This window comes from Naegleria lovaniensis (assembly GCF_003324165.1).
Source record: "Naegleria lovaniensis strain ATCC 30569 chromosome Unknown tig037, whole genome shotgun sequence".
In the NCBI taxonomy this organism is placed as follows: Eukaryota; Heterolobosea; class Eutetramitea; order Acrasida; family Naegleriidae; genus Naegleria; species Naegleria lovaniensis.
The window spans coordinates 154995-170003 of NW_025407859.1; the positions used below are offsets into that span (position 1 = coordinate 154995).

Below are 15009 nucleotides of genomic sequence, written 5' to 3' on the forward strand. Positions count from 1 at the left end.
TTTACTAGAGAGTCCCTTCCACTACACTTTATGTTGATTGATTAAAATTTCTGCATTCAACAAGATCATTTCATCACCCAATTTGTAATCCCCATTCAACTTTTTAAAGTCCAATAAATGTGTTGGAGTGTATGTCAATAAATCAATTGGATTATCGCTCACATTAATCAATCTCAGTTGTTTGAGCATGAGAAGTACAAACACACACGAAAAGACGTTGGAAACGTCAAATCGAATTCGCGGAATAAAAGTTCCATCAATATTTTCAAAGAGTTCTCGTATTCTCTTATTCATGAGACATTCATTGGTTTGTTCTAATTGAAGAGAGACATGGACACGCTTCTCTTGCATTCTCATGGATACATTGGTACTTTCACTTTCTAATTTTCGAACTGCCACTCGAATGAATGGAATACTGGCCAAATATGAATGTAAACTCTATATTTCATTGAATCAAACATATTCAACACAATTCCAAAAAATAGTGAACACGAATTGTTGCAACGAACGAACGAACAAACGTGTGTGTGAATATTCCATTGAATCATTATATAATGAATAATATATAAATATAATGAAAAAATATAAATCTCTCTATTAATATATAAACAAACCAACCAATGATGAACTCTTACCTGCACTCGACCTTCCAATATTTTACAATTTGGAGTTTTTGCTTCTTCCTGACTCAAATAATAGGGTGCAATGTCATAAACAAAGAATTGACCTTGAATACGAATGATGACTCCAACTCGAGAATATAGAGAACCATTCCAGACGCGACGAACAGCTCGACCTACACTTGATTCTTCTTGTGTGAAAATCAAATCACCACTTCTGAGAGTGGAAATCAATGATTCATTCCAATTGAGAGAGAGTCGATTTCTCACAATTTTGTCAGAAATTGGAAAATCAGTAACTTTGAGAGGGAGTGTCTTGTTTTCAACTCGTAACTGATCAGCAAATACTTCATAATCTAAATAAATGTACATGGGATCTTCTAATCCCATCACTAATTGCTTATTAAAAGGTAACTTGTAAGAAGAATCTTCTGAAAAGTGAAAAGGTGTGAATTTTGAAATGATACTCGAATTTTCCATTTTGAAAATTCCCAACTTGTCATACATGAGAGCAGTGAAATTGGCACTGATCAATAATTGACGATCTTCAGGGGGTGACGCAAAAATCAAACCATTCTCAAACAAACTCTCTCGAAAAAAGTGATTAAAATAATGTGGATGCATGGAAAATGTAAATTCACTTTCCAAAATATTTGCAAGATCATTCAGAGGATCCTTTCGTTCCAAATCTCTATTGAAAAGTAAATCAAAGAGTTGAGAATGAATCAAATCTGAACCTTTTTTACCATTCAAATATTTCAATTTTCTCACTGAAACTAAATCATAATATCCAGAATATAATTTTGAACTCAATCGTATCATACTTGCTCTCACTTTGATTTTGAACGTTGAAGAGGACATGATGGATGATCCTTGTGTTAAATCATTGGTACTTGTACTCGATTTTGATGAAATGGTTGAATTCAAAGCAGCAGCAGGCAACAAGGACAAATCCAAAAATTGTTCATAATCTACTTGAGGTTCCAATACATAGATGTGTTCGGCACTCGGTGGTTTTCCTTGAATTAATGAACTCTCACTTTCTGAGTAATTGGACTTGTCACTTTTGGGAATTTTGACAATGATTCCGACATGACAATATTTGCTGTTGGTATGAAAGCGAAATAAACGACCAGGTGTGGATCTGGTACTAAACAAGACTAAATCGCCAGTGTTGAGAGTTTGTTCAATTTCATAGAGCATGTACCATGGTTTAAGTCCGAGATCACTTCGAGAGACTTTTATGTCATTCCATTGTTGTTTGTTTTTGAATATTGGTTTGGGATGTTGGTTTGGTGATTTTGGATCAATGATGAAATTGATGATTGGTCATCATGATTAAATAATTATTTTCAAAATCAAGATGTGGATTGGAACACAATATGGTTAAAATGAAATGTTAATGAACATACCACTTCCACCAACGTTGTTGCCCATTTAATAATGCGAGTGAAGAAATGTGAATCAATAATAACGCTATTGTTTTAGGGACGAAGAAACGGTTGTCAATCGGCAAGTTCAGCAGATTGGCCCTTGTCAGATGTCATTTCGAAAAATGAGTTGCCAAATTTCTTTAACTGGCGGGCGGGCTGTTGCTTTTTATCCAAACTACCATCTCCTCATGTCAATTCTTGATTAAGGCTGCTTGAGTTGTTCATTTATTTCACTTTTTCTCTTCCAATACAATATCGGCATTGTAGGCGATAGACATGACCACTTGTTTTTGCTTCTTATTAATATTATTCTTTTCTTCTTCCAACTTCTTCTTGAGATTATACAATTCCACAAGCTCATCGTCCTTCCTTGACAACTCGGTAATGTATTTCATTTGTTGTTGATTATTACTCTTCACTACTTCGATATTACTTCTAATACGTTGTTGATCATCTTTCACTTCTCGAATGTCTGATTCAGTCTTGTAAATTCTACTCATAATGGAATCTGCTTCTTGTCTCAACTCGATCGATTCTCTCAATGCTTGCAATACCGATGGATCTTGAATATATTTCGAATGTTTTTGTAACACCTCTGACGAGATGGATGTAAGGTCGATCGTGTCGACCTTGATGGCCTTTTCAGTGACTAGGAACTTTTTCTTTTCATTGGCCAATAATTGACCACTAAAACGATAATATCGATCGGTAACATCAACAGGTTCAGCATTGGTAAATCCTTCGGTGCTCTCTAAATCCCAACCATCAACAAACATGTGATCCACAAAAACTTCTTCATACTTGTACGGACTCTTATTATCAAAATCATAGCTTGCTGTTTGTTTCTTGTACTTGTACAATGAAATGGATCCATTCTTAATCATGATTTGATGATACTCGGTTTGGCTTGTATTGAAATCCTTCTTGACCTCAATGGCCAACTGGAGTGAAATTGGTAATAACGCTTCATCTTGATTCCACATTTGATTAAGGGCCGACTCTCCAACCACATTCTCATTCTCATCTCGGAAGATGATACTTCCTGGTTCCAAAACAAATCCTGTGGTGTTTTGAAACATGACAGCATTCAATGGATTTCCAGTCTTGATACTTTCATTAAAAAGTAGTACCTTTTTCACATCAACTTGTTTCTTCAGGAAGGAGATCATGGCTTGCTGATTGCGTTTCACAGTAATGGGATATTCAATGGGAAAGAAGGATAAATTGGATGAATCTGCCATTCGGAAGGATTTGAGTGAATTGGAGTCACCGCTGCTTCTAGTGCCATCTGAAGAAGAATCCTCTGTTTCACTACTCGATTCTTCTTTCAAATGAATGCGACTCTCGTTTTGGATGTTGTAATCGCTCATCATTCTTCCTTCTTCTAATGACTTGCCAGCAAAGAATAATTTGATCCGACTGTATGACATGTTTTGAGAGAGTTGAATACGTCGCTTCACTTCATCGACGAGTGTGGAGGGGTTGACTTGCATCGAAAAGGTACTTCCAGACTTGGCATTCACAATAGAAATGTTCAAACTTCCAGAAGTGGCCAATGAATTCGAGCTCAACGGTGGAGAACCAGTGACCAAGATAAGCTGCACATTGGAATAGTCCTCTTCTTGATCATTCTTGATAATTGCCAAACAATCTAACATGCCCTTTGTATATTGATCCGTACAACTAATATCACTTGAAGTAGTGTTAGGGACATGTTGAAATTTGAATCGATATGTTGGAGACCAAGGTTGAGACATTAAATCATAATTGGCTTGCACTAAATAATCATTCTCACCCTTTGTAAAAACAGTCAACTTAAAAAGATCCTTATTTCTTTGGCTAATATAAGATTCTAGACTGTGCTGAACATCAGCCTGAATATTCGGGTCATTGAATTTGATTCCCGCAATATTGGACAAGATGAAATTCTGAATGGTACACGTTTTCGTATAAAGGGCCACCGATGGAACGCTGACTTTGGTGAGGGGATCCATTAAATCCTCAACACCAAGCAAGACGCCCGAAACATCTGAGCTACCGCCGTGAAAAGCCAAAGTAATGGAAGCTCCTTTCAATTCTCTCAACATTCCGGTCAAGGGATCATGTTGAGGAATGGAAATATTGAGTTGATCGGTTTTTTCCACCGTGTTTTGATAGGAAACACTGGATACAGAACTCTTGTTATTGGAATCTCCCGAAGAGGAGACGGGTATCGTGGAGAAACTAATGGACTTGGTAATGTCCTTGTCGTTGGAATTTTTGAAGAAGAGCGTGAGTTCTTGATCTCCTCGAATGGGATCTGTGGTTCTTCGCTCGAAGGAACAGAGTCCATTGTTGTAAAGTACAATCTTGTGCAGAGGTATTTGAGACATTTTTTGAAAGTTGTTTTTTCGAACATTATTAGCCGAGATTTTAAGCACGCGGAACCTTTATTGTAAACTGTTCATGAAATGAACACAATAACGAGCGAAATCTCTATTACAAAATGAACTTTGTGATCGTTGAAGGAGGCTAAATTAAATAATTAACAATAAAAGTGAAAGGGGGAAATAGTTTTCGAAAAGACTTGTTGGGTGAGTGATGTTGTCCTCCAATTCTTCTCAGCTTAAAAAATGTCATCTTCGGCAACCACTTCCACACCATCAACATCGGATCAATCGAAAATTGAAGTAGAATTTGAAGTGGTTCAGACTGGAATTTACGGACAAAAGGATTTCAGAGATGCAATATTGTTGCAGTCGTAAGTGTTGATGGTGGTGTGTTGTTCTTACAGATGAAAATAATTGATGATTCAATATTTGGATCTTGGAAAATGATGATAATTTGTAACAATGGACGAATACAACACGAACGATTTTCCACATGATTTCCGTTTGGCAAAATAACATTTTGTTGATATTTATTTCATCTTGAATTTTCATAATTCAATCACATCACCACATCAACAGTGCCAAGGATTGTCCTAGTGTTGGAATCAAGAAGGAAGTCGAAACTCACACCTCCTTTGATAGCCATGTATTGGTCTATGTCTCATCTGGAAACAAACCTACTGGTGGTTATTCGTGCATGATCAAAAAGGTTCAATTCGACTCGGACAAGAATACTCTTATTATTCATGCCAAGGTTTGTTTCAATGATTTCTTTCGAAAAGCTCACATTTCAAACATTTTCACCGTGTTGCTAATATGCCATAGGATGCCGAGCCAAAAGATTCGTTTGCCACAATGGCGCTGACAGTTCCCTTCTCTGTGATTCGAGTCAAGAGATTGGACAAACCTTACGAAAAGGTCAAAGTAAGATGGTTGACGAAAAAGAAGAGCAAGGAAGAACAATAGTAGTTTCTCAATCCCACAGTTCGCTCCCAAGACTTGTGAATTAGGATGATGGTACTAATTCGTCTGTGATGTAAAGAGGTTTTGTTTATACCCAATGTACACAATTCAAAATTTAGTTCGTGTTGTTTTATAGAAATACCATTAAACTAGACTGCTAAAGTCCATCTCTTATTAAATAATATATGATTGTAATATTTGAAAACCAATGTGCTAGCATTTCTTAATCCTCTGGATGTTCTCCGAGGAAAATTCTTCTCAAAACCATGTTGCTGTAACAATGGTTGATGATAACATTTGTTGTTGTACGGATCGTAGCGTCGTAAGAAATATGTTTGGTTTGGATATAAATATCATCAAGAATTGAAAATGTGTGTTGTTGTTTTGTATGTGCCATACACCATTCATCCAATCATTATCATACATTCATAAATGTGGGTGTTCCAATCATCAATTCATTCAAAATTAATTATCATTATTCCCATCATCATCATCCGCATAACAAAAGTTTCAAGTCGCATCGTCATCATCATCTCGTTCGTTAGCTGAATCACGAGCCACCATGAACACTCACCTTTGTGGAATAAGAGCATACCATGCCCAGAAACCGAGAGTAACACCCCAGAATCCGGCAGAGGTGGCTCTTGGAGCCCAAACTTGCTTCAAATTCTGTAAAAATCCAAAGTAGTGTTTAGGATACAATGATTTTCCGCTCAAAGCATACACAGGAGTACGAGATGTGGAAACATTGGTTGCTTTTCTAATTTCTGATACGTCTTCCTGGAAGATGGAGAGAGGCTTGGAATGAGCAACTTCATTCACAATAACGTCTTTTGGAAGGTTTGGGTTGCCGAGAGTGACTTTCATTTTTTGTTGGGATTTACAATAAAAATTATTTGCTTAGATCTTTGAACCGACATGTTTGATACCAAGTATCCCAGTAGTGAGAAGAACATTATTTCGTAAATTTGATCATGATAATTGTGTATTTTCAAGGAATAATAAAAATCATTAAAAAATGCAAAAATTATTACTGGATCAACCTTCGCATCTCAATTCGGTTCGGAATGCTCTTGAAGGCTTGGCTCTCATATTTCCAAATCAACTTGAATTAATTAAAACAACACAGAGATCGGATGATCAAGACTCCTCCTCCTCAACAACTGTAGATACCATATTGTTGCGGAAAATTCATGATAATACGAAACATGTTTCTCTCATTTCGGGTGGTGGAAGTGGTCATTCTCCTTCTCACGAATCTTTTGTTGCAAAAGGAATGCTTACTGCTGCAGTGTGTGGAGCAGTCTTTACTTCTCCTTCTACTTCTCAAATCTATAGAGCCATTCAAGCTGTAACAAAAACCAACAAGGAAAACGGAAAGGGGTGTTTATTGATTGTGAAAAATTATACTGGTGATATTTTAAATTTTAGATTGGCTAGAGAGATGGCATTGCAAAATGATTATCGTGTTGAAATGATTGTTGTCGGAGATGGTATGTGTTGTGATTTTTTGTGCAATTTTATTATGGAATTCATGATTTCAATACAGACGTCACACATCAGAGAGGAGTTGCAGGTACGGTGTTTGTACACAAGTTGTGTGGAGCGATGGCAGACAATAATTATTCTCTGGACGAAATTGTTAATGTTATGAAATCATTTGAGTTAATGTCTCCATCTTCTGTGGATGAAATTAAGTTTGAGAAACCCTTTATACGAAGTATTGGAGTTGGATTGAATAGTATTACTTTACCTGGACATCAAGAACCACTTTATGACTTGAAGGATAGTGATGCAGTGTACGAGTTGGGTTTAGGAATTCATGGAGAAAAGGGTGTTTCGAGATTGGAATATCCAAGAGAAAATGCAGCATTAGAAATTTCTCAAACAATGATTCTACAATTAATTTCTCTTGAACACAAGTCCACAAATGTCTCTTCTGATGCAAAGAAATGTGCCTTGATGGTCAATAATTTAGGTACGTGTACAAATGGGTCGTTCATTGAAAAACACGAATTTCGTTGTTACCACTTGAAATTCAGGCTCAACAACTCTATTGGAGATGTATAATATTGTAAAAATTGTAGTAACAATTTTACAGCAATGTAATATCGTACTGGAGAGACTTTATGTTGGTACATTTATGACAGCTCTTAACGTAAGTAGTGACAAATGATTTTTTTCAGATACATGAGTGAGTTTGTTTGTCATTCTTGTGTACCTTTTATTCATTAGATGCATGGAGTTTCTTTAACATTATTGAATTTGGGAACAAGTGACCATGACAAAATTTTAGAATTATTAGATTGGAAAACAGATTCATTGTTTTGGCCAGAATGTTTTAAATTAAGCATACTAGATCATGATTCCAAAGACTCTTGTCGTGATGTGTCGTACTTGACTGTAGACTCATTTCATGAGGCGTCAATGGGCACAACTGACGAGGTTTATCATACGACCGATAGAAAGATAATTGAGGATTTTATCAAATTGTTAGAAATTGTATGTGATCACATTGATTCGAGATATCAATACTACAATGAATTGGATAGGTAAGTGGTAACAAGAATTTACGTCTTTCATTGTGGCGTTTCTTGAATACTCCTGTATGTCATTTATTTGAATTTGTTGTGTGAAATCATACACGCAATCCATTTGGTCATGACTATTGAGACAGTGCTGTAGGAGATGGAGATTTTGGTGACTCCATGAAACGAGCGGCCAAGCACATTAGAACAGATATTTTGAAAACTAGTAAATCCATCAACAGCCTTCAAGCACTGTTTTATGGTATTGGAACCTCAATACACAAAGCAGGAGGAAGCAGTGGCGCAATTGTATCCATGTTTTTCTTAAAGTATGCTCGTTCATTACGAGAATCACCAGGAGATATTGATAAGAGACATGTTAAAGCTTTCCAGGATGGGGTGCAGGTAAGTTATTTTTCACTATTGTGCTTTCGAAAATAGCTATTAACATGGCTACCCAATTTTATTTTCGTGATTGTCACGACGCAGGGAATGATGGAGTTAGGAGACACCAAAGCTGGTGATAAAACTCTTCTTGATACTCTCATTCCTATCAGTGAGTTTCTTAAAGAACTAGACATCGGCCATACATTGGACAACACTCACTTCTCCCAAAACATATCAGAAATTGCTAACAAGGCAATGCTTTCAACCAAAGAAATGTTGGCAAAACGGGGTAGAGCACGCTACCTGGGTGACCGTGTACTGGGTCACGTAGATCCTGGTGCATTCTTTGCTTTTGAGGTTACAGAACTATGGGCCAAGTGGTTTTCTGAAAATAGAAAATAATACAGCCATCATCAACTCTACAATACCACACTATCATTGTGAAGGCTCTTAATAATCGCTGGTATTACTGCAGCACTCTTTTCATGCTCCATTTGATTTTTAGAAACGTTCACATTTTTCAACCAATTCGGCACAGATGCATTCGATTTCACGAGAAAGGATTTGAAAAGTTTGGAACTGGAAAGATCTTGCAACTGCTGATTCAATACTTGTTCAGAGTGAAGTTGCTTGTCTTTCTTCTTCTTTTTTTCATCTGTCGCATTTGAGGTCCATTGTGACGGTGGCAAAAACCACATGGCTGTAAAGTTGTGTGCTTTTTGTCGATATTTAGCCTTTTCGTCCAGCTCCTCTGCAACTAATTTTTCGTGATCTGAATCTGAATCATAGCCTTCCGTTAATCTCTTCTTGTAATCAATGTAATCTGAGTCTTCGATGTAGAGCTCTTCGTCACCCTCCAACAAGTCTGATGGAAAATCTATCGTTTCCTTCATTTCCAACTCTAATGGGTGAATGGTTTGATATGCGGGAATCATGTCATCCGTGACAAAATCGGTGTCACGATTAAACAAGTCATGGAAAGGATCGTCAGATTCTTCTTCGAGATTGTCCAAGTGTGAAATGTTGGACCTCCTGTCTTTGGAGGAAGTAGCCTTCTTGTTTGAGGATTTACCCTGATACAAATTCGGCAAAGACGGTATGCTGCTTGGTTGCTTTTCATTGTTTGCTGAAATGGCAGGCTCTTTCTTTCCTTTGTTATCTTTTTGACGAAAAGATTCCACTCCAACTGTTTCGTTTATGCGTTTATCAGCTTGATCATCTAGTCGCTTGGCAAGTAGGCTGGTTACATCACGGTTAGATGAGGCAAATCTCTGGTCTTTAAGTATTGCAATTGCACTGTCCAGATCATCATCCTTAATTTGATCTCGAATTGAGCTTTCGATCTCCTTAAACATGGTTTCATTCTTTTTGATTCGTTCTTGTTTGAGCTGAATGATAGTCTTGGGATGCTTCTTCTTACGAAATGATTTTTTATGTAAAACTCGTGTATTGCCATCGGAAGAATTCATGCTTGTGTTGTCTACTCCTTTTCCAGCCGTTGGATCAATGGATTGCTCCGAATCTGCTCGAATAAAATTCCAACGTTGTGTTCCGATATTCCGATGCAAATGATGATGTTGCGAATCTTTTTTCTTACGTCTCTTCTTTCGTTGCAATGTTTCATTCGTTATATATCGTCGTATTGTTGTTTGAGCTTGATTATATTTTGTCATTTCATGAACTGGAATTTCATCCATTGGCGATTTTCCCTTATAAAAAAACGACATTTTTTTTGAAATGAACGTTTAACGTTACAGTAGTTTTAACACTTTTTTGGCGGTTAAATGTTTCGTTAACTCATGGCCTTAAAAAAAATTTGAATACCTTTTGATTGCTAGTAATCAAAGACTACCACAACCACTCGGAAGAACGAGTTTTGCATTCAATTATTACTCGTGTATTATAGCTCCCAGTTCATCTCTCCCGTTCGTGTAAAATCATCATCAACTCCCGAGAGATTTCTCTCTCTACAATTCTCATTACCATCATCATCCAAAAAGAATCAACAACAACAACCCATATGGCGAGTGGAACGTACAACTACAAGGTTAAAATTCATAACTACAACGAAGAACAATGGGATCAACAGTTTAGTGAGAAGTACTGTCCTCCGAGATTACTCGGAAGCAAACACGACTCGTTTCAAACCATGTACAGTACGGAACATTCTTTGCAAAATTCAATCAGTGGTGGTAGCTCTTCATCATCAATACCCTCCTCTCAACAGCCTCAGCCAAACGCCACACAAAAGATACCCTCGGGCCTTAATATCCACTCGTTTAAAGCGAAAGCTGTTGCATCCGCAGGAGAAAATGATCTTCTTAAATCCTCATTCCCAGGTCATCAGCCAGCTCTTGATTTTTACAATCATCCAGTCCAGAATAGAGAAAAGTCAGCCGATGAATATTATTTTGCTACAACTTCCCGAGAAACCTTTGTACATCCCAAACAAATGCAAGAGAAGGGAGAAGTACTGACCTACATGCCTCCAGACGAGTTGGACAAGTACCGAAAAACATGGACACGAAAACAAGCACGAGAAATGAGAACCGAGTATCAACGTCAACATTGTAAATAAAAGATCTTTCGGGTGGAAATATTGTCAACAACAAGTCAAAAACTTTCCATTGTAGTCGCAATAATTGTTATCTACATCAGGCTCATGTTCATTGTAGTCATCCATGTGCCAACACATGTACATTCCAATGTTTGCCTTGATTTGTACCTAAAGTTTTACCATGACTTAGAAATAACCTTTCAACATGTCAGACAATTCATTATTGGGTTTTTTCTGTTGTTTGGATGGAGTCGATGTTGATGAACCATCAGGTACCTCCAATAATAAATCAAATTCAACCCAAGAGTCCGTTGTGTTTGGATTATCCAATCTCGTTAACTGGTTTAAAAGAGGGACATCTTCATCACCATCCATATCGTGAAGACTCAATCGTTGTACAGCAGAGGCATTGGCAACAATTGGACTCACCATGGGTGAAGGCAAAGGTGTGGTCGTAGAGAATTCTGAATTCGGTCGTTTTCCATGATGATGAAATGACTGTCGTGACTTGGAATGAACTGGTGTCGAAGGTGTTGTTGAGGATGTTGCTGCTGTCAACAATTTTGAAGAGTTACCATTTCCAGAATCCAATGTTCTTCTTTGCAATTGTTTGATCCATTTACACCTTTTCAAATAATGACCATCTCTTTTGAGAAAAATTACAGGTCCTTCTTTGGTCTTGTTGATCCAACTGGATCGATAAGCTCGATTCTTGTAATTTTTGGAAATGGAAAGATTCCTTGTAGAATTTTCTGAAATGCCATGTACAAGTGTTCTTAATTCCCTCAATTCCAATCTTAATGCTTGTCTATATTTTTCATTCTTGAAGAACAATTCACCATAATCTTGTTCGTCTTGACTATTTGTGTCAGAAATGACTTGCACATCTTGTTCATCAGGAATTGGTGGTGTGAAAGAACCATCACAAATTCGATTGGAATTCATCTGTAATCTTGTAGTACTAGTATTGGTAGTGGTGTGATGATTTTCAACAGGTGGATGACTCATTCTCGATTCAAGTTCAACAAATGTCGATAATCTTTCAGAATTTAAAGGTATTTGTTGTGATGCTACGAGTAATGACGATGAAGGTAGGTCATGCATGTCACTTGCACGAGTATGAGTGTTCGAAATTTCATGATTCATTTCACACGCTGGCATGGTTGAAATGGATGATGGAAGTGCATGATTCAAAAGACGACAAGATCCAACTTGATCCATTGGCTGTTGTTGTGCAATGATACCATTCGATGAGAGTGTCACACAAGTGGATGAAAAGTTGGGATGACATGTCGCATCTCGAGCTTGATTCAACTGTGAATTCGACTCTATACCATGACGAGTAGTAGTAGTAGCATTATTCAACTCCACACCATTACGAGTAGTAGTAGTGGCATGATTGAAAGTGTTGGGACACGTTTCCAATGTGGCCTTAATATTGTCATTGATCATTGAATGATGTCGTTGAGCATGCTGATGAAAATGTTCCATTCCTGAAACAGTGTTTTCAATCATACCATATTCTTGTGGCAAGACAGTCGTCGTGGTGGTCAATGGAGGAGTAGGAATCATAATGGTTGAATAGTGTTGTTCATGTTGAACCTGGTTGTGTGAATCGACTTGCTGACTTGTGACAGCAGGCGACGATATTCTTTGAGAATGACGAATTCTTTGATCCTCAATAGTTCCACCACTCACAGTAGGAGAGAACGATTGTTTTGGAGGAGAAGGTGACAAGGATCCTGGAATAATGGATTGGAAATTGAGTGGAATGGGTTGAAGAGGAGTTTTCTGTTGCAATTGATGAGATGATAACGAGTCCATGTTGTGAACTTGATGCTGAGTGGAATGAATCGTTTTCGGTGTTTGAGGAGAAGAATTAAAAACAATTATTTCATTCGAAGAGGGATAAGGTGACACGGATAAAAGTTGAGAAGAATTTGTGATCATCACTTGTTCTTTCGGTGATGCATGTGGAGTGATACTAGTTGTTGCAATCATCAAGTTGTTCGTTGAGGAAAAGGACCTAGAAATGAGTGGTGAAGGTGGTGGGGCCATGAGATGTTGCTGAGAGAGACGATGATTTGGTTTTCTAAAACAAGTATTGGACATTTGAGAATGATTCATGAGAGCACTAGAAAGGTCAGTGTGATGGATGTTGTTGTTGATGGTGTTGTTCACTGGTTGATGATTAAAGGAGGTGCTATGGACAGAAGATGATGAATTAAGGTGTCCAGTTTGAGTATTTCGTTGTGAACTAGTATTAAGGTCATGGATAGCATTTCGTTGTGAATCCACAAAAATGTTGTGAAATGTTCCTGACTCGGTGGTTGTTGTTACTGCTTGAGATGGGAGTGGTGACACGGATTTCAATTGTTGCTGAACAGAATTGTGAGTCAACATTGTTTGAACATTGGACATTTGATGTACTTTGGGTCTCTCTGAATATGATATTGTCGCTTGTGATATGGGTACTTGTCTCTCTGAATATGATATTGCCGCTTGTGGAGTTTCGATGGAGATGGATTGAGATGGAATTTGTGGTACCATTGGAGTTGGTATAGAAGAGCGTATGCTGGACAGATGAGTTTGGGAATTTTGACTACTACTACTACTCACTGGTGGTGGTGGTTGTTGACTACAAGATTGATTTTCCTCATAATTTCTTAATAACGCGTTTCTGTGAAGAGTTTCACATAATTGAGGTGTCACACTCTTGTTTCTAGTCAATGAACGATGATGATAATCCACCTTGTTAAATGTTTCATGAAATATAGAACGTATGTATTCGTTATGATGATTATCAATCTCAGAACGGGTATTTGTCACAGGTTTCTTGATAGGTTTGATTGTTTTCAATCGAGACATGAACGAGCTTTTCGAAACTGTACTATCATAGTCATTGATAGGTTGAGAAATTGAGGATCGTTGTGTCATGCTCGATTGATAAGGTTGTTGTTGAGTTGATGACACACCAGAGGATGCTTGTGTTGTGCGAACGAAATGGTTACTAATTTTTGAGAGTGTCACACTATCTGAATTCGTATTGTTCTTTTTTTGTTGCTGATTACTGACTGTTGAATATTGGCTCGTTGTGAAATTACATGTTGAAGGTGTAGTATGTGGAATGGGTTGTGAAATGGGTTGTTGTGACATGTAATATCCATTTTTCACATTCGGTTCAGTATTCAATACTACCACAGGCTTTGCTTCATGATGATAATTATTAACCATGTTGTTCATTGGTTGTGATGGTGGTTGTGAGGAAGAATTAGTTGGAATTTGTGGGATCTTTGAATAATGATATTGTTGAATTGAAGAAGGCATCACAACTTGATTCACTGTTTCAACTTGTTGAGCATTCGATAAATTCGGTGGTGGATTTGTTCGGTCCGAATGCATGACTGTTGTGGTCGGCGTTCGATAAGCAAGAGCTGTCGAGGACGATGACCACGAAGGTGGTTGGGTGTGTAAATGTTGGTGCTGTTGAGACGTTCCTTGTTGAGGATAATAATACTGTACAGAATATCCATAATGATTTCGAGTCGGATGGTTCATTTCACAATTATTTTGACTAGAGACCCCAACAGGAAAGGAATGATGGAATTGTTGTTGCTGATGATAATAGGGAATTGCTGTCGATGTGGACGAATAATGTATCGAAGGAGCATGCATCGTTGAGGAAGGATGATCATTCAATGTAGACACCAAGTTCGAGTGTGGGAATGATGTCGAGCCTGTTGTGGTCGTCGTCGTCGGAATGAAAGGATGAGAACTTTCACTTTGAAAATGGTTTCGTGGCGGTTGCGGTGCAAAACCCAGCGGCATTTGATTCATTTTTTTTGGCGGTTCTCTCTAAAAATTATCAGGTTGCATGCGAACGAACCAAATGTTGAAATAAAATTGAGGACGTTCTGCTGTGTTTCATTCCCAAAGACCGAACAAAATGAAAAAAAGTGAGCCAGTGAGCCTTCGGACCAGCTCTTGTTGTTTGACAGGAAAAGAATCACTATAAATTAACACAATGAATAAGACTCTAATGTTGTTGAGGCATGATCCGTTTGGTAACAGCAATCTCGTTTAACATCTTAGGTTGAGACTGCTGTCATGAAAAATTTGAGCCTCACGGGTTGCGTCACTCCCCTTGTGTGT

At 37.7% G+C, this 15009-nt stretch overlaps 8 protein-coding genes across 8 annotated transcripts; 3 read left to right on the plus strand and 5 right to left on the minus strand.

Annotated features, from left to right (window-relative positions):
* Window positions 1-21: 21 nt before the first annotated feature.
* C9374_009087 (uncharacterized protein) lies at window positions 22-2057 on the minus strand (the record flags this gene model as incomplete). Its single annotated transcript, XM_044699235.1, has 3 exons — window positions 22-438; window positions 636-1858; window positions 2033-2057. 3 exons carry the CDS (start codon window positions 2055-2057, stop codon window positions 22-24), a joined length of 1665 nt encoding a protein of 554 aa, XP_044544833.1.
* A 226-nt stretch (window positions 2058-2283) lies between these two features.
* Window positions 2284-4425, minus strand: C9374_009088 (uncharacterized protein; the record flags this gene model as incomplete). Its single annotated transcript, XM_044699236.1, has 1 exon — window positions 2284-4425. The coding sequence occupies one exon, from the start codon at window positions 4423-4425 to the stop codon at window positions 2284-2286; it is 2142 nt and encodes a 713-aa protein (XP_044544834.1).
* A 240-nt stretch (window positions 4426-4665) lies between these two features.
* Window positions 4666-5388, plus strand: C9374_009089 (uncharacterized protein; the record flags this gene model as incomplete). Its single annotated transcript, XM_044699237.1, has 3 exons — window positions 4666-4793; window positions 5002-5176; window positions 5248-5388. The coding sequence occupies 3 exons, from the start codon at window positions 4666-4668 to the stop codon at window positions 5386-5388; spliced, it is 444 nt and encodes a 147-aa protein (XP_044544835.1).
* Window positions 5389-5608: 220 nt separating this feature from the next.
* On the minus strand, window positions 5609-6252 carry C9374_009090 (uncharacterized protein; the record flags this gene model as incomplete). Its single annotated transcript, XM_044699239.1, has 2 exons — window positions 5609-5657; window positions 5960-6252. The coding sequence occupies 2 exons, from the start codon at window positions 6250-6252 to the stop codon at window positions 5609-5611; spliced, it is 342 nt and encodes a 113-aa protein (XP_044544836.1).
* Window positions 6253-6403: 151 nt separating this feature from the next.
* C9374_009091 (uncharacterized protein) lies at window positions 6404-8702 on the plus strand (the record flags this gene model as incomplete). Its single annotated transcript, XM_044699240.1, has 6 exons — window positions 6404-6878; window positions 6935-7363; window positions 7428-7543; window positions 7621-7937; window positions 8063-8318; window positions 8403-8702. The coding sequence occupies 6 exons, from the start codon at window positions 6404-6406 to the stop codon at window positions 8700-8702; spliced, it is 1893 nt and encodes a 630-aa protein (XP_044544837.1).
* A 17-nt stretch (window positions 8703-8719) lies between these two features.
* On the minus strand, window positions 8720-10027 carry C9374_009092 (uncharacterized protein; the record flags this gene model as incomplete). The annotated part of the gene is made up of 1 exon (XM_044699241.1): window positions 8720-10027. One exon carries the CDS (start codon window positions 10025-10027, stop codon window positions 8720-8722), a length of 1308 nt encoding a protein of 435 aa, XP_044544838.1.
* A 293-nt stretch (window positions 10028-10320) lies between these two features.
* Window positions 10321-10878, plus strand: C9374_009093 (uncharacterized protein; the record flags this gene model as incomplete). The annotated part of the gene is made up of 1 exon (XM_044699242.1): window positions 10321-10878. One exon carries the CDS (start codon window positions 10321-10323, stop codon window positions 10876-10878), a length of 558 nt encoding a protein of 185 aa, XP_044544839.1.
* A 165-nt stretch (window positions 10879-11043) lies between these two features.
* On the minus strand, window positions 11044-14694 carry C9374_009094 (uncharacterized protein; the record flags this gene model as incomplete). Its single annotated transcript, XM_044699243.1, has 1 exon — window positions 11044-14694. The coding sequence occupies one exon, from the start codon at window positions 14692-14694 to the stop codon at window positions 11044-11046; it is 3651 nt and encodes a 1216-aa protein (XP_044544840.1).
* Window positions 14695-15009: the final 315 nt, after the last annotated feature.